The sequence below is a fragment of the Bactrocera latifrons genome, unplaced genomic scaffold (genome assembly GCF_001853355.1).
Source record: "Bactrocera latifrons isolate USDA-ARS-PBARC rearing strain unplaced genomic scaffold, ASM185335v1 scaffold_17, whole genome shotgun sequence".
NCBI classification, from domain to species: domain Eukaryota; kingdom Metazoa; phylum Arthropoda; class Insecta; order Diptera; family Tephritidae; genus Bactrocera; species Bactrocera latifrons.
In genome coordinates, this window is record NW_017535185.1 from 1,942,383 (window position 1) to 1,961,006 (window position 18,624).

General features: G+C 41.3%; 1 protein-coding gene and 1 long non-coding RNA gene across 4 annotated transcripts in view; one reads left to right on the top strand and one right to left on the bottom strand.

Moving 5' to 3' along the window:
• The window catches only part of LOC108966765, a 130,165-nt gene that overhangs the window by 7,317 nt on the left and 104,224 nt on the right, over positions 1-18,624 (bottom strand). For all 3 annotated transcript variants that reach the window (XR_001993209.1, XR_001993207.1, XR_001993208.1), the window contains one exon: positions 477-772. This is a non-coding gene — a long non-coding RNA (uncharacterized LOC108966765). The remainder of the gene's footprint in view (positions 1-476; positions 773-18,624) is intronic.
• Positions 3,802-4,933, top strand: LOC108966753 (chaperone protein DnaK). Its single transcript, XM_018929789.1, has one exon. It carries the CDS (start codon positions 3,805-3,807, stop codon positions 4,843-4,845), a length of 1,041 nt encoding a protein of 346 aa, XP_018785334.1. The 5' UTR covers positions 3,802-3,804; the 3' UTR covers positions 4,846-4,933.

Below are 18,624 nucleotides of genomic sequence, written 5' to 3' on the forward strand. Positions count from 1 at the left end.
TGTTTAATAAAAAAGTGCGGATTGAATAAAACAAGAAATTTTAATCTCAAGCATCCCAGCACTAAGGCTTAAAAATTAGGATTTAATTATCAAATAATGAAAATTTAAATCTGAAGCCAAAAATTTTAAGTTTAAAAATTACGTGCTCCGCTTTCACAATGAAATTAAAAGAAAAAATTAAATTTTAAATCCCAAAATTCAAGTATTAAAAACATATATTTTTCATCTTTTCGAAAATCTGAATTAAAAAACGAAAATTTAATTATTAAACTCAACTTCATGGACAAAATTTTACATCCCAGCATACCAAATTCTAAATTTTTTATTAAAAAGATTCGCAATTTGGATTTAGTAACTTGCCGACTTTCGGAGTTATGTTTAAGGCCTCAAGTTTTCATAAAATCGTTTCATATAATCAAATATCTTACTTTTTCTTCATATAATAACGGTAACTTAAACTCAAATTTAATACTCACACTATTTACCGTAACCACTGCGATCTGCCCCATCCGCTCCACGCGCGTAGATAATTTCGCAGTCAGCCGCATCCGATGTACTTCATCACTTGTCCATGAATAAATCTTTGCTGCTCCAACTTGAAATCCGACATTTTTTATGCTACTCGTTATCCCCGAACATTAAGCGTAAGTATTGCAGATTCTTTTGTTTCCAGGCGAAAACTTGACGAGCGGCGCCGAGGCGGGCTGACGGTGGCAGGGAAAAATTGCGAATTTCCACTTTATCGATGCATTAAACTTTTATTACATTAGAACTGTGAAAAACACAGAGAAAAAATGTAGAATCGTTAGCAGATAAAACTACACAAAAATAAAAGGGAAAAAAATCAACAAAAACAGAAAACAAAGAAATAGTGAAAATCCATTAAATCGTCAATGGGGAAAATGCAAAACTATCGAAAAGCAAAAATACAAGAATTCGCCAATAAGAAGAAATCAGCGCCAAAATGAATGAACAAATCAAAGTATTCTAATTTATAAAAGTGGAAAAGGCTAAAATGGACAAGAAGAAAGTTGCTGAAGAAATATTGCTGAAGAAATAGGAAAAACTGCACATAAAGGAATGCAATGCCAACAAGCAAAGGGACGAATGCACACACAGCACTTACCAACTTCGACAGGGTCGGAGAATGGCATGAGCGTTCTTCAGCCAGGGAACGGGCTAGCGACAAAATGGAGTAGAGTTTGGCGAACGGGTCGTAAGTTTAACGCACGATTGCATATGGCAGTCCACAGGAGCGCATCAAGTTTGGGTACACCACAGACAGCAAAACGGTGGACACTTACCGCTGAGTGCTTATATATACTAAACAGTGACTCGATGAGTATCTCTGTGTGTGTAGGTACGAGTTAATGCATGAATGAGAACTGTGGTATATATAAGGCTGTAAATATACATGTAAGTAGCATGAAGCGTCCACTTTAAACGAGTTTCGAACGCCTAGCTTGTGGACGTTTTAACGTGCGGCACACCTACGAGGGTGTTGGAGTGGTCCACTTCCGCAGGCCCTATTCACTTGATTGCACAGCTGAAAAGTGAGGAGTCACAGTGCTGCACATACTGCCAGCGACAAGCTGTTGTTGGCGGGCGAACGGATGAGCAGGCGGTCGCGTGGAGTGCTGTGGGCCGGCACAAGTGCATGGAGTTGCAAATAACGAGAGCTTAGTGAGCTGATATTACGATGAAGCGATGACAACAAATCGGTCAACTGGCATTAATGCGACGGGCAATACGAAAAACACAAAAAGCGAGTTAACGAAAAAGGCATCATCCAGTCGTTTGTGAGGGCTGTGGCGGTGGTACTGGGAGGGTACATAGCAGGGTTGCAGGAAAGGTGGTTGGCTCGCAAATACTGCACAAAAAAAGGAATCAAAACAAAGAGCGCAAATAAAATCACACACACACGTAAGTTAGTGTCAAATAGTGTCTGCTGCTGGAGCATGAGAGACCCAAGTGTGCTATCATTGGTGTGTTGGGGCAGCGTAGTAACGGCGATTGGGAGTTGATCTCCCACAGTGACACACATAAAACCCAAATGAAATGGAAAGAAGTGACGCGGAAACGCATTTGAATTGCATTTGGGTCGGGTGGGTCGGCAGGCTGCCGAAGTTGCAATGAGCACTAGGATAATTTTGATTTTTTATTGCGTTATCGAGCAGCTGGACAGCAAATGGGAAATGCATTTTAAACGTGCTTACTTATTTATGGCATGCTAATATTAAAAAAAAAAAATTGTTTACGCCAAAAAAGAAGAAGAACAATGTTGTATCATGTTTACGCTTAAAAACAATACTTTTTTTTTACAGCTCAAAATACTTTTGTAACAACTTTGTAGTATTAATTAATATGCCTGAATTTTCGTTTCATTTGGCAAGCTTCGACACACATACATACATGCACAGCTTTATTGGAAACGTGACGAAAATCAATAAGCGCTAACGAACTACTCAACGTCGCACATATGCTGGGTGTAAACGACCGGCGCGTTAAGGTGACCATCAGCAGCCAAACACATTTGCCGATGCCTACGCGAAGCAAGTGAGTCTCAGAAATTTTATTATATTCTAAGTCGGTAAAAATTGCGTTTTTTATGCCCTGTGCGATATTGGACCACTATAGCATATAGCATACATACATATGTAGTTGTCATACAAATCGACATATCGAAATTATGACTTTGTATGGAAATTTTTTTATTTGATGAGATATCTTCACGAAATTTAGCACGAATTATTATCTCAGACAGCGATACAAATTTCCAAAAAATTATTCAAATCAGTGCACTATAGCATATAGCTGCCATACAAATCGAACTCTCAAAAACAAGTTCTTGTATGGAAAACTTTTTCAGTTAATGAGATATCATCACGAAATTTTGAACGACCTATTAGCTAAAACAATGTTATAATATGCAGAGAAATTGTTCAGATCAGATCACTATAGCGTATGGCTGCCATACTAATCGAACTTTCGAAAACAAGTTCTTGTATGGAAAACTTTTTTAGTTGACAAGATATCTGCACGAAATTAGGCAGGAATTATTATCTGAAACAGTTATATAATCTCACAAAATATAATTCAAATCGGAGCACTATAGCATATAACTGCCATACAAACCCAAATTCCAAATTCAAGTTTTTGTATGTAATCCCTTATATGTGTGAAGGGTATATAGTTTCGGTGCAAGCGTACTTAACGTTTTATGTTGTTTTTAATATTTCATTACGTTCATCTCTCAAAAAACACACACATATTCTTAAATACATAAAGCTATCCAGTTATTTTAAGCGAGCCAGTGGAAGCCTTTCTGCTTGATCTTGTTAATAACTCAATAATATAGGTGAGCGTACTAGCCAAAAAACACGAACTTAAAAGCGCCAATTGCGATACACTAATACATATACAAAAGTGCGTTACAATTTCCGGCAAGCGGGTGACAAAGCGCGTTCAGCTGCCAATTTACCCAAACAAACACACACACAAATACAGAAACATTCCAGTAATGTTAAGAATATTGATGTCCGACTGTCGTGCAATCGTCAGATTCTATGGAACTCCAAAACGAATCAAAACAAAAATCCCCCTTGGGCACTGTCAGGGTTAGCCTCGCATCGGATGATGTACAATGTGTCACACTACGCAGCGAATGCCAGTTCAGTTGTTGGTGGGGAATAATAGAATCGTTGCGTATATTTCCGATATAAATACTAGTTTATTTGGTTTTTAAAATTAGTTGATAACTAGAAATTGAAGCGTCTACACAAATAGCCAATAAATTGACACAAAATGTCGCACAAACTGTGTGTTGTTTACGGAGTCCTTAGTATCCTTTTGTATATCACAGCAACCGTACAAGCGGGTGTACTACGCGCTGACAAGCCAGCTGAGTCGCCAGTAACAGAAGCACAGGCCAACGAGAGCGTACAACCGGAGAGCACAACCATCGATATTATTGTTGCCGATGAAGTGGCGCTCAGCAGAGATGAAGATGCGACTGTGAAGATTGATATTGCCTCCTTAGATCCGGCACCGGACACGGTCGAAGGCATTGAAATCACGTTGGACACAGTCGACGTTAAAACTGAGGAGCCAAAGCAAGACGAGGCGGCTGAAACGCAAACCGAAACCGCGCTGAGCAGAGATGAAGTCAATGCGCACGAAACTGTTGATCTTGCACAGAACGTACCAGCCAGCAGCGTGGAAATCACAGGCACACCACAAAAGTCGTCCAAGCTGCTGTTGCTGAGCACACCAAGACTGGCACGCGAACAGGAGGAAAATATTGCCGAACCCGAAGATGTTGATATCAACACCGCCTTATCCACGGATGACACCACCGAGCTAAGCGTTGAGAATCAAAATGACAATGACAAGTCTAGCGCGGAAAGTGAAGAGCAGGACACAAGAGACGCCACTGAAGAACCCAACTTTCTAACACGTGTACGCGATGCAATTTTTGGCAAAAAACCAGCAGCGGAAACAACGCAGGCAACTTTGGATGGGCAAGAGGTTGCGTCAACACCGAGCGATGAGGTGTTAAAGGCGGATAAGGATGAGATTAAGAAAGACGAAGAGGGCGCCAAACCAGCCGTTGCTGAACAGGCACCAGCGCCACATAATGATAATGCAGCGACCGCTGTGCTAATCGAAAGCGAGGCTGACTATGTACTCGTCGACAGCGATGTCGAACACCTGGAGCATTTGGGCAGTTTCACACATGCCGAAAGCGAGGAATACCTGCAGCCCATAGTTCATTCCGTGGAGGTGGTGCCATCGCATTTTGAGGAACCGCTGCTCTTCACCACCAGCTACGTGCATGCTTGGTAGTTGGATAGCGTGGATCCTGGCAAGCAGTTATTGTTAAATTAATTTTAATGTCATGTTTTAGTTGCTCGTGCTTAGCGTTTCTTCCTTTTCACTTTTGTCGCAACGCCGCTTTTCATGCTTTGCGCAAATAGTTATAGCATTCCAATCCAAAGTGTAAAGTAACGATTTTTATAATATAGACAAATATTATTTTTTTAATATAACTACAAAATGTGTTTTCAGTTAGTTTGCTATCATCACATGGAAACCGCCTGAATCCAATTTCGTGCATCTTATTGGCTTACACAAATATTTAGTTTGCGCTAGTTAGCTCTTCACTTTGAAATAGGAATTTCATTTTGTGTGTATGTCGCCGACACAAAGTGGATTTGCTGTAAACTCGTTCGGGTGTCGACGGTGTCCTGCATTTGCGCATATCAGTGTCGACATGCATGGCTGCAACCGCAAACTCAATCACCAGATAAAAAGTTTATCCACATAACAGACAATTTACCAATAAAGTTGCCATATTGTGTTAAATTTTTAGCGGGTTGGCTTGAAACCTCCGTTTTCTAAATCCCAAAAGTACACCTTTTTACAACAGCGAACTTTGTCTGCACTTTAAATGACGTGACAGCTTTCGGCCGCGATTTCAAAATTTAACCCTGGCCGATTCAATACCGGGTTTCTTTAGTTCTTCTGCTTAGAATTCACTTTTGCAATGGTGGCCTATGTTTGTGCTTCAAAAATATAACTTTGCTCGATCCATCAACGGGGTATCATTAGTTCTTTCGCTTAGAACTTAGTTCTGTTTTCAGTGATGGGCTTCGATCGCGCTTTAAAAACATAACTCTAGCCGATCCAATACAGGGCTAACATCAGTGCTTTTTCTTTGAACTTCTTCTGCTGTCGCGGCTTTCAACTGCTCTTTGAAAACATAACCCTGCCTCATCTAAAATCGGAAAATTCTCAGTTTTTTCACTTAGAACTCATTTTTGAAATGACGGGGTTAGGTATCGCTTTAAAAACGCAACCCTAGTCGATCCAGCATTGGGGTATCATAATTTTTTTGGCTTGAAACCTTTTTACCTAGGTGGCCTACGACCGCGGTTAAAAAGCATAAATCTGGACGTTCCAACACCGAGATATCATTAGCTCGTTCTTTTTTGGGAGTTGTAGAGACTCTCTCAATCTTCGAATCGTAGATAAATAAAATTGTAATAACATCTGTCAGGATCAGGATCAAGAAGAACCTCTCCAAGTCGTTCGATAACAAACGAGGGTTCAGACAAGGCGACTTATTACCGTGCGACGTCTTCAGTCTACTGCTTGAGATTCATCTTTCGACGAATAAAGACCAAACTCTATAAGTCTCTTATTATTATTGCCTTCCTGCTAGCTGGTGCGGCCTTAGAAGTGTTCGAGCGAAATGTTTTCGGAAAATTTATGATATTTTTATCATTGGCAATGGCGAATACCACAGTCGATGGCACGATGAGCTGTATGAGCTATACGACGACTTTGACATAGTTCAACTCTGAGAGTATTTGACGCAGTACCCGCTGGTGGAAGCAGAGAAAGAGGGAGACCTTTACGCCGTTGGAAGGACCAGGTGGAGAACGACCTGACTCCACTTGGAATCTCCAATTGGCGCTAAACAGCGAAAAAGAAGAACGACTCTACGCCAATAAAGAATAAAAGGAAGACACTTTTAATTTGAACTGAACAGCCCAGAGATGGCAACTCCCACTCCAAACATAATTCCTGGTTCTACTTCCGCTGAACCGACGGTTACCAATAAAGAAATCGCACTTTATTTGAATTTTAATTTCGAGCAATGTGGCAACACTCGCACCAGTAACACCGACTGTCCCTTGATGATGACCTTGCAGCATAACATTTATTTTACTTTTCAACACATACTTAGGTGACAAATATTTTGCCACTTTTTTGTGACCTTACGCCACGGGTATAAGCAATTTTCCGTTCAAACACTTTGACGACCACCAACACATGGACACATGGAGACGCTTGCAACCGTGTGCACATGTAATATGGAAAGTACATTACTGCGGCTGCATAAGTTTTCCCTAATGTGACCAACAAACCACCAGCGCCAGTGTCCATGCCACCACAACAACATGCGCACCACCACGCAGCACAGAATTGAAGAGGCGGCCAAGAGCTGGTTTCCACGGTTTATAATGGGGTGGAGGCAAGCGGCAGCGGCAGCGCTTATAAAAATAGGATGTCATCAAGCAGCGCTGCACAAACTCACCTGACACAGGGGGATCCGTTACAGTCAAACGGTAGTGAAGGTGTGTGGGAACTGACGCCTGTGGGTTTATGAGGTAGCTGTGCGCTGGTGAGTAGACACTGTTGGCGCGCGCTGTTGGCCCATGTTGTGGGTTGGTTGGAGATTTACTTCAAATGGACTTGAAAATAGTTTTCACAGCCACTGATGAGCTGACGCCGGTGCAAGGCTTTGGTTGCAGAACAGCAACACACATTCAATAAACTCGAGCACCTACTTATGTGCTTTTGAATGGGCATTAGCAGGTGTGTGCGTGCCTGTGTGTGTGTGCGTACATCACACACGTATACCAATACACTAACTAATGCAAAGGTAGCGAAGCGGCGGTGCGGAGTTATAATAAATTCTGGGCGCGGGGCGCATTTGAGCTGGCAACTGACGGCGACAGCAACACTTTGCACTTCGACGCCCGTTCGTAATGCGACAACGGCGTGGCAGCGCGCGCTCTTAACTGCTGAGTCGCCAAGCTTCATTGAATGTGCAAATCCGCGAGAGTGGTGAAAATGTGGCGATGTTTTGGCAAAGCGCTGAAATGTTTAAGAGCAACAGCGAACAGCGGTGACGACAAAGTAAGCACCACAGCAGCAGCGTAACTCCAAGACGTGGCGACGTAAGCGCTGTGGATGCGGAGACCTAAAGTTTCATATGTTTTGGCAGCAGAAGTTCAAGCAACGCTTGATGTAGCGGCGGCAGTGCACCGACTTGGCAAAGTAAAAGCCAGTTGATTAGAGCAGCGCCGTTGGTGGGGCGCGGTGCGAAAATTTGTTGCCAGCGTGCGGCTAGCGCGGCTAATGTGCAACATGGAGTGCCACATTATGTGCGCTGTTTAAGTGCATATAAATTTGCGTGTGTTGGTGTATACATACACGCCCACTGTAGGAAAAACTCTTACAAAGCGACGTACGACAATGGCATGTGGACGCGCAGCGGTGAGGGGAAGTACGTGTACATAGTAGATGGAGCGTAGAGTAGAAAGGAAGTGTAATTGAATTTTCATGAGGTAATAATTTCTGCGCATACAAGTGTGAGTGCATTTGTGTGTGTGTTCACATGTGTTAATGTATGGGACCGGGGCACTTTTCATTGCTTTAAAATTTCTGAGTGCTAAATTTTGTTCATACAGCGGTGTGTGTGTGTGTGTTGGAATTCAGCTAAACCGAGACCAACGTATGTTGCAGAATTATTTATGTACACAAAAACAAGTACAACTGAAGATATCAAAGCATATGTGTAAATATACATATGTAGTATATACCAGCAAAGCTGTAGAACCTGCGTTTCTTTATAGCTACATTGGAAATTTTTCTTGTTGCCTTTGAATTTAACGCAGGCATAACGAAGTGCTGGCAACACAGCGCCGACACAGCCTGAAAAGTGTGAAAAATATACAAGTGCGGGCGTACAAAAATCAAAGCATTTCAAAATCGTATAATCTGCGCATAATGCGCAAATTCAATTTCGCGCCTCAGAAAGCTCTTTAAAGTTTGTAGAAGTTAAAGAGCTCATTTCAAATATGTTTGTGGTGAAAAAAGAAAGCAAAATAAGAAGAATTGTTAACTAAGGTTGCACAGAAGCTAGTATACTCTACACAAATAATGAAGTTTTTATACAAAAACTCGATTTTGAGAGGTCAGTTTGTATGGCAGCTATATGTTATAGTAGAGCGATCTGCATAATTTTCACAGAGATTATAGCCTTCTTTAAAAAAGTAGTACATGCCAAATTTTATGATGATATCTTGTCAATTAAAGAAGTTTTCCATACAAGATTTTTTTCGGTCGTTCAGTTTGTATGGCAGCTATATGATATAGTAGTCCGATCTAGAAATTTTTTGCAGATATTATAGTCCTTCAGTAGGTAATAGTCCTTGTCAAATTTCATAAAGATATCTTTCTAAACAAAAAACTTTTTCATATAAAAGTATAATTTTTAACCTTTTTTGTATGGCAGGTATATGCTATAGTGAGTTGATCTGAATAATTTTTTCGGATATTATATTTTTGCTTCTGGCAATAATCCATACCAAATTTCGTAAAGATATCTCGTCAAAAACACAAATTTTCCATACAAGAACATGATTTTGATGGTTCAGTGTGTATAACAGCTATTTAAAATAGTGATCCGATCTAGAAACTTTCTTCAGGTATTATAGTGTTATTTTAGCTAATAATATCTGCCAAAATTCATAAAGATATCTTGTCGACTAAAATAGTTTTTCAAACAAGAACTTTATTTTAAACGTTCAATTTTTATGACAGCCACATGATATAGTGGTGCGATATCGGCGATTCCGACAAACGATAATATTCTTGGATGGAAAAGCACGTGTGTACAATTTTAGACCGGTACATCAACAATTAAAAATTAAGAGACTAGTTCGCATATAAAAAGACGGATATGGCTAAATCAAATCGGCTCGTAACGCTCAACTTCGATCGATATTACTTTTCAGGGTCTCTGATGTTTCTTCGTGGATGTTACAAACTTCGTGAAAACTTGTTCAGGCTATGATAAAAACGAAAATGGAAAATAAATGCTTCCTGGTTACCATTCGCAAGTAGATGCTTAGACACTTGCCATGCAAGACTCGGCAATTTTAATGCAAATAAAAGTTTGTAATTTTAAAGAATTATAAATGTCAGCCAATCTTAAGCACATACCAAGCTTTTTTATCGCATTTTTCTTTGCTGTACCACAAGTCCGGTAAGAGTGATTGATAATAAAATAAGATGCCTTTCCCCCAAGCTGCGTCTAAGAGCAACAATTGTAATAGAAAATATTTCATACTAACAAGTCTTGACAAAAATTTAATTTGCGACTCACAAACGAATTTATTTGCTGCTTCAAAGCCGCCTCCTAGCTCTTCGCACACCTTCTCCTTTAAGAAATTCTTGTTCCGCTTATAAAAAAAAAAGTTTCGCAAAGTTCCATGATTACTCCAAACTTGTCCTTGCCATTTGCTTGTTATGCCACACAAAGCAGTATTACTCGTATTGTTGTTGCAGCGCATGGCTTTTGTCAGTGGTGTTGTTTGCGAAATGTGCTTGCGGCAAACATTTATTGCTAAGTAGCACCAAAGTGCATTTAATCATTTACAAAGTCTCCATTTTCTGCTCAGCCACACACCTTTTCGATGTGAGCGCGCTGCTAGGTCGCCAGCCCCCGCAAGCCAGCGGCGGCCCCTAAACAAACTTTTCTGCCATAACGTCCGTAATGGAAATCTGAGAATGCAAAATAATGATAAATAATGATTTCTCGTTGCCGCAAAGTTGCTGGTCATGGCCGCATACTAAGCGGTTTACACTGACTGCGACAATAAAATCGTAATACGCCACCGACTCACTTCGAATTCGAACAATTCACGCAATTTACGCTGTCACATAATGACCACCAACACTCCAGCACTTTGTCTTGCTGCTGGTCGCCAAGTGGCGAATTGTGGCTAGTGGCGGGTGAATGCTAAATGTTTGGTGTTTTAGGTAGTGGCCACCCATTGCCATTTCGTCACTTCGCATTTTAAGCTTCTTAAGCAGCAAACAGCTGGCACCGCAGCAGAAGAGCAGGTCTTCAGTAGACATGCGGAAGAAAGTAGGGTAAATGATGCGGCAGGTGAATAACCAGCGGCTACAACTCTAACTATTATTTACCCATTGCCGTGACTGGGGACCACACAGGATTTGTGTCATTACAAACGTATTTGTTTTTGTAAGTCGCACTGCGCGTAGTCTTCTTTGCCACAGCGGTCTTATTAGGAGTCTCTTTGCGAATTCAACCCCAAAAGGACGCAACAAGCTGGCTCGCATAGCGTTTCCGGCGCAACTAACCCCGAGACACTAAGCATACAGCGGCGGCAATTTCACAGAAGATGAACGAGAGCAGTGCACAGTGTAGCTGTGGATTAAGAGTGCGTCTTTGGCTAGTTAGGCGACGCCGCCAAAGAACACTAATGGTGCCGGGAACTATCATAATTGGATGCTCGCCAAACGGGCGGATACAGAAAGACAAGCACGAATGTAAGGCACAGTACAGCCGGAAGAACTAGCTGAACTGCTGTGCATTCGGCAGTACTGTAAGTAAATAAAAGCAGTCAGAAAGCAAAAGAGATTAGAAGGGCAAGGCGGTTGGGGAGCAGTTAGCAAATTATCTTTTTTTTTTTTTGTTGCTAATTTAAAGTTGGGCGAAAGGTTTAAGTTTACTGCATTTATGAAAATCAATCACTGAATATATATATTTGGTTGTTGAAAGTTATACAGTCCTTGAAAATTTGCCTTGATCTCTCTTAACAAACACCCTGAACTTTCTTAAACACATTTCGAAAGTCTGCGATAAGAAAGGAGATAAGATACAAATGATGTTAGCTTTGAGTCATACTCGACTTTTCTTCACAATTCCGACATTTTTAATATAGATAAAAATCATGATAAAACGCTTTCTGCACTTTATGCTTTAGAGTTTCAATTTACCCGCTTCAGTTTTCCTCAACTTGTTGTCATTAATTGTGTGTTTCCTGTGATTGTGCCGCATAGTGGGCTGGAGTAAGAGAAATAATCCTCACCATCACCAAGTGTGAAAGGTTAGGTTAGATAGCTGGTTCATTGGTAAGGTGGGAAGGGGTTCATACTTAGATTCTTATGCAAAAACCTCTGTAGTTAGATATCAACTAACTGCGAAATATACAGAACCTTTCCCAAATTTTGCTATGTACATATTTCCGCTTTTCAACTGGTTGTCTCATCGGTAAGTGTGCAATTACAACTCCTACATTCATTGAAAGTTGGAATTTGCGAAGACTAATCCACTATACCTTTTATTTCTTATCGTGCGCCAGATGGAGCTTGCGACTGCACCGTTGCTGGTGGTGGACGAATGCTTACTGAGCTGATCTGTGGCCCAACCATTCAGCAGGGAACAACAAGAAACCAGCGGAGGTCCTATCTGCCTAAGCAATCTCATCTGTCCTGCATTTTTCAGCAATACTGCCGAAACCAGTCTAATTATATAGTAATTTCATACTAGATATACGGAGCCAAGGCATTTCTTTAGCAGTCTTGAGCGGATCGTTAGCAAGCTAAGAGCTAATATCGCTACCTTGCTGTCGAAGTGAATAAATATTGCTCTGAAGATGGTTGCGCTCACAAACAAGGGATATATGCTTACTTTTATGACACCCACGGCCGTTTGGAAGACGTTATAGTAGTGAGAAAGCTCAACTGCAGGTGATGGAAAGTTTCCGACAGTGCACTCCTCTACCAATCTTCAACGCAGGCTTTCATCCACGCATAAAAAGCACCCTGCTCATCTCCAACAGCGTGTTCTGCGCTTCCATGTCTCTTTCGAAGTTGTGTGAGCAGAGAAACGACATCCAATGTTCCAGTCCAACTATTTTGAAATGAAATTAGAGTCTGCGCGAATTTCAGACTGCTTCGGATCACAATCATCCAAATACTGGGTCTGAGAGCAGCTTTCGCGGCTATACAACCTTCCAATGTGGCAATGCCCAAAGAGCCATAAATCTTCTACAGAAGCTTTCTCTTGAAAACTCGTACCGCCGAATCTTCAGATGTTGTCATCGTCCGTGCCTCTGCACCACATAGCAGGACAGGGATGAGGAGTGATTCGTAAAATTTGGTCTTTATTAGTCGAGAGAGGACTTTACTTCTCAATTGCCTACTCAGTCCGAAATAGCAAAAGTTGCAGTGTACTGCGTTGGATTATGAGAAAAATTCCGTAGATTATTAGAGGCTTAAGCACAACAAAGTTAGTTCCCACTTTTATCAATGGATCCTGTGTAGCTGTACAGGGCAGGCTTCCTGCTGCTTACCTCTCAAATGAGTTAAACAAATTGGAGATCTAGTCCACATAATGAGAACTGAATGAAGGTAGGAATCTATCACAAAAAATATTGTACCTGATATAAAGAAGAAAGCGGATTTCCATTGGATTCAGCTGACATTCCAAACGCAGAGAGACAAGCTACAGACTACAGCAGGTTGAGACCAAGCTATGTTCTTCATTTCATTTATATTATTAATTGCAGATTTAAACATTGTCGCCTACATAAGTGCGCTCCACTGTGCGCCGTAGAATTGTAAAATAAGCTTAGCGTAACCGCATTTTATGCACCGGACGCTCTTCGAAAAAACGCGAAATTTTTTTATTTCTCACACTTTTTCACCTGGCTAGCAGCATAAAGGCGCATGGAGACGCCAACTAGACGCTAGTACAAAAAACGTTTCTAATACGCGCGGCGAAGGGCTTGCTTTTGTAGCAGAAAGCGGATTTTTTAGCATAAAGCGGATATTCTAATCTTTTAAATAAAATTAATGCGCATATTTGCACAGCAAGCGTAACTCATGCCTTTCAACTGCCCAGCGCCACAGCGCACACCCGGCTGTCAGTCAGTTGCGGCATGGTGACTAATGTCAGGGCGCCAGCAAAAAAGCCAAACAGCGCGAAAAAGCAGAGATTTATTTGAATATGTCTACCCGCGCTTGCCGATCTGGCGTCCCTGGCAGGTTATTTCTTTTGGCCTTTAACTCATTAATTTCACGTACACTTTTTCATGTTGCAGTTTGTTACAGTTTCTCGCGCCGATTTTTACAATATCGTATACAAATGTATGCTTGTATACTATATAGTATATGAATGCTGTGCCACCGTGTTGGCGCTGCGCCTAATTGTAAATGTTACCACGTGTTGATTATGTGCCAAATGCCAAATGAGGAAAGGTTAAAATGCCATTTCGGCCATCAGTCGTCGCGACGCTGACGACGGCGGCCGAGATTTATGTGGCTTGCCGGCTTGTTTTGTCCGCTGCGCACCGCTTTCTCGTCAGTTAGTTGCATTTGCTTTGACTGCTGCTCTTCGCTGCCTTTGAGGGGATGATGGCGCGCGTTTCTTTACACAAAGCTAAGTGGGTTAAATAAAGACACTATTAACCGCAAATTGTGGCACAACTTTTGACATAAATTCTTTCGCCCGTACGCTTAATTGATTTATATGGAAATTTGTAGGCACATTAACGTTTTATTTGAGGTTCATAAATGACTGCTGACAATGGGGATGAGCAGTTTGCTTGATAATAGATATAATATTTCTTCCTAAAAATTTCGGTTAAGCGCTAAGGCGTTTCCACATCGTTTGTAAAGACAGATGAGTAGGGTTTTAGCGAAAGCAGAGCAAACGATAGAAATAAACGTTAGACGGTACAACCGAAGCTAGCAAATGCTTCACAAATGCAAAAAAAAAATAAAAATTACAGGAACTGTCTATTGATTATTTTTTATTTTTTTTGCATGTCAGCTATAAGCTATAGTAGCTCGATCTGGAAAATTTTTTCGGAGATTGTAACTTTGCTTTCAGCCATAACCCTTACTAAATTTCGCGAAGATGTATTGGCTATTAAAGAAATGTTTCATATAAGAACTTTATTTTTTATGGTTCAGTTTGTATGGCAGCCATATGCTGTAGTGGCTCGATCTGTAAAATTTCTTCAGATATTGTAGCGTTATCTCTTGCAATACTCTGTGACAAATTTCGTGAAAGTATCTTTTTAAATAAAAAAGTTCGCCATACAAAACCTCATTTTGATCGTTCAGTTTGTATGGCCGCTATATGCTATAGTAGTCCGATCTAAAAAATTTCTTAGGAGATTATAGGCTTTTAGTTGGTAATAAGCCCTGCTAAATTTCGTGACGATATCTCCTCAAATAGAAAAGTTTTTCATATAAGAACTTAATTCTGATTGTTCAGTTTGTATGATAGCTATATGCTACACTGGTCTGATCTGGAAAATTTTTGCGTGGATTACAGCGTTGCTTTAAAACATAAGTTGCACCAAATTTCTTGAAGATATCTCGTTAACTGAAAAATTTTTCCATATAAGCACATGATTTTGATCGTTCAGTTTGTATGGCAGCTTTATGTTATAATGGCCGGATAGCGGCAGTTCCGACAAATAAACAGTTTCTTTGGTAGAAAAAGACGTGTGCAAATTTTCAGATCGATATCTTCAACTTAAGTCAAACTGAATGACTAGTTCGGGTATATACAGCTGGATGCACACTGTGCATGTATACAAATAATAATGTTTCAACATCGCTGCTTTCTGAACAAAGCATGCCAGCTTGGTAAAATATCTTTGAAACAATTTAATAGCATTCGAACAAGAGGACTTAGCTTAAGAAATATTTTCAAAAATATAACAAAATTCAAAATTCAGTTTGAGTGTTTGCACGTCAGCAAAAACCGAAAATTATTCGTTTGGCCACAAGTGGTCAGCAAACGTATGGTGGGTAATAAACCAGCTAATCGCCGACTTCCTTTGCACCACATAAATTGTAAACATTGCCTCAGTTGTCGGCCGACCAACAGGTAACCGCAACCAAATCCTTGCCAAAACAATCACTCATACGCCCTGTTGGCGCACAGGCAAAGCAATGGATGCGCTTCAGCTCTATTACTCAGTACTGTGGGTGCAAAGAGAGGTGAGCTGAAATTTTAAAAACACACAAGCCTCTTGTGGCTTTCAAAAAGATTTTTAATTCAAATTACAACAACACAAATATACCAATGCATTGCGTATACAAAAACGAGAAACATGAAATGAAAAATCAACCAAATATTAGCTCCTTCAGCAAATAAATAGTAAAATTGCAGCATAATATTTACTGCTAAGTGTTAGCGCATGCCAGTGGCACTCGGTTAGACTTTTCATAAATACACTGACATTACTTTGCATTCACTCCGACACTGAAATCCGCATGTAATTGGCTCATTTGTTCGAGTTGTTCGACTTGTAAATGCATTGCATATACTAAGCCGCTTACGGCGTAGGTGCCGAAGTGTGCGTACAAAGTGAGTAAGTGTTCGTTATTTGTATGCGTTAACTGTTGTTCTATGCGAAATTACAAATGCAACGGCTGCTAGTGGTGCCGAGGCATTTCACGCAGCTTATACGCATCGGTAAGCGGATATGTGCATTTCGCCACGCTCCGTTGCCCCCCACAATGAAATTCAGGCTCTACACCAATTCGGTATTTGGGATTTGCAAACTTTTAAATTCCTTCTGTACGTAGACGCCTAGTCATACCGCCGCTAGCAGGACAATGACGGAGACTTGTGCCACGGTCAATTTACACTGACAACAAGCTTTGGCAATAAATCCCCACTAAGCTGCGCTGAAATGTTTGACGGTGTCGGGAAATACATATATACACATGCTTATGCATGCAATGATATGCTGCTGTTAGTGACCGGTCTCGCAAAAGGCTAGGTCTCGCTAAAGCGTAGACGAGTAGTTGTTGCATATGGCGAATGTCGGAACAAAAGCTCTTTGCGGCTACTACGTTGAGTACCGTTAGTTGTCAATAAACACATTCAAGAGCAATTCTTTGTCTGCTACTTTCACTACAAGCTTAATTTGTAATAGCGTGCAGAAAGAAGTATGTAAGCGCGGAGTTTGGACACAGTCTGACTCTAACAGAAGCTCAAGCTTTATAACTACCTTTTCTACGCTTTTTCTTAGACATGTGGTTTTCAATGGGTAAACACTTTTTTGGACTCCATTTTTTTGACAGCTCTTGCTTGGTTTATATTCAGTTCGGTTTGCTATGCGCTGTGTCAAATAATCGGTCGACATAATCGCAGAGTATACCCTGTAATTCGAGACTCCAGTCAAGCAACATAATGAGTTTCTTTCTAAGTCGTTTCCGCTGGGACTTTTGAGCAGAACTCATCATTGCAGTCGTCTCCTTGAAGCGGAGGCGCCCTCTTTACTTGATTACGTCGACGATATCGAACGAAAGGTTTACCAGCCTTCAGGATCAACTAACTTTAGACACGCACTGATCGCCGTTCATAATGGAGCCATCAACAGGTTCTTCAAACCACCCAATACAGACGAAGAGCTCGAGTTTGCCCGAGAATCTAGAGTGACTCTTGCGCAACTTAGTGCTGAATACTAAGTTACGCGTTGAACTGCTACTTTTCCAGAATGTACCGCGATAAACCATATTTATATCCTGCTTGCAAGGAGTCCCCGCTTTACTCTAACCACCTCATTGCATACCCAGCGAACCCCACTCATCTAACATCCTTCTCTATATAGTCCGACTCCGTCGAAACACGTTTCCTGAGCCTACTGTTAGAAGGCTTCGATGAGAACCAAGCTGAACCTTAAAACCCAAGCGGGAGCTAAATAATCACTACAACAACAACATGATTATTCGAGGAACTATGGATCGATTTCCGCACCGCATTGACTCTATGCTCATGCTGTGGAGCAGAGTATCGAAGGAGACCAGAATAAGTCCATCCGCAATCGCGCGCAACCATTGGAGCTGGAACTTGCGAAAGAATATTAATTTTCGGGATCAATATCGAGCAAGAATTGAAGACAAACGATTATGAAGTGCGTCGAAAGTCCGGAGAATGGACAAAAAAGGAGACCACAAGCCAGTATTGAGACTGAGTACATCCCCAAAAAGTCACTGTTTGGTGTGCTCTATGGGCTGAAGAAATCATTGGTCAATATTTCTTAAAAACTGAAGTCGTGCAATTTTACACTGCTTGTCTAAGTAGACTGTAAGACCTCAACGATTGACAAAAAGTGGTCAAAAATTGGTCCTCTTGGCTGCGAACCCTTATCTTGCACAAACAAGCTAACGGACATTGAATCAATAAGAACCAGCCCTTACTTGCTTTCATATATTCCTTTTATTGAGAGCCCGATTTTGCTTAGCCAAGCCTTTACACCCAGTGTTCGCACCAAATACCGTTTAGTCGACCGCTAAAAGCAGCTACAAAGAAGCACGATTGTGGCAGGCGATAACGCAGCTGAGTTGAAAAGGTTGCATATCATTCACACTACATCTTGGCACCAACTACCCCAGCCACACTACGCTGCCTTATGGCCGAACTTCGAAAAGTTGCCACCATAACAGCTTTAATGAAAATAACGGATTTTCAGCGTTGAGCGGGCGGTTGTTGCTCTAACTGCCGGCTGCAGCTGAACTGTGCCCCCTATGGTGCAGCGCCCTGTGACATTATGGCAGCAGCAGTGGCAGTGACAGTGAAAAAGGTGCCAGATTACTCACCTAAGATTATGTTGATGTATTGCAAAGAGACATACTGTCACAGTGTCACACGCACACCTGTTTTCCGGTGCAGAGGGTTCCAGCAGCCGGCTGGCTTCAGCCTAAAGCAATGACGTGGTGGCTGTGACACTTGATGGGCGAGGCTGCTTTATGTGGCTGAGGCTACGTTTCTTTCACCGCAATCGATAATTTAAAGTGTGGTGCTGTGTGCGCCAGCTTAAACATTGCTTACTAGAACGAGAAGCTTTGGGGGCTGTGGACCACAGAAGCACCTTTTGCGCAAAAATATTCATTGAATAGCAGGTGTGTTCGCAAATACCACAGATTGAGTGTACTCCATAGGTGTTTTTGTTGTTGCCACTTTGCTGTATGCGAAGTGCTTGTGGCAGA

What these genes read in the sequence shown, in the direction of transcription:
- LOC108966753 (XM_018929789.1), top strand. Translation starts at nt 3,805, where the DNA reads ATGTCGCACAAACTGTGTGTTGTTTACGGAGTCCTTAGTATCCTTTTG.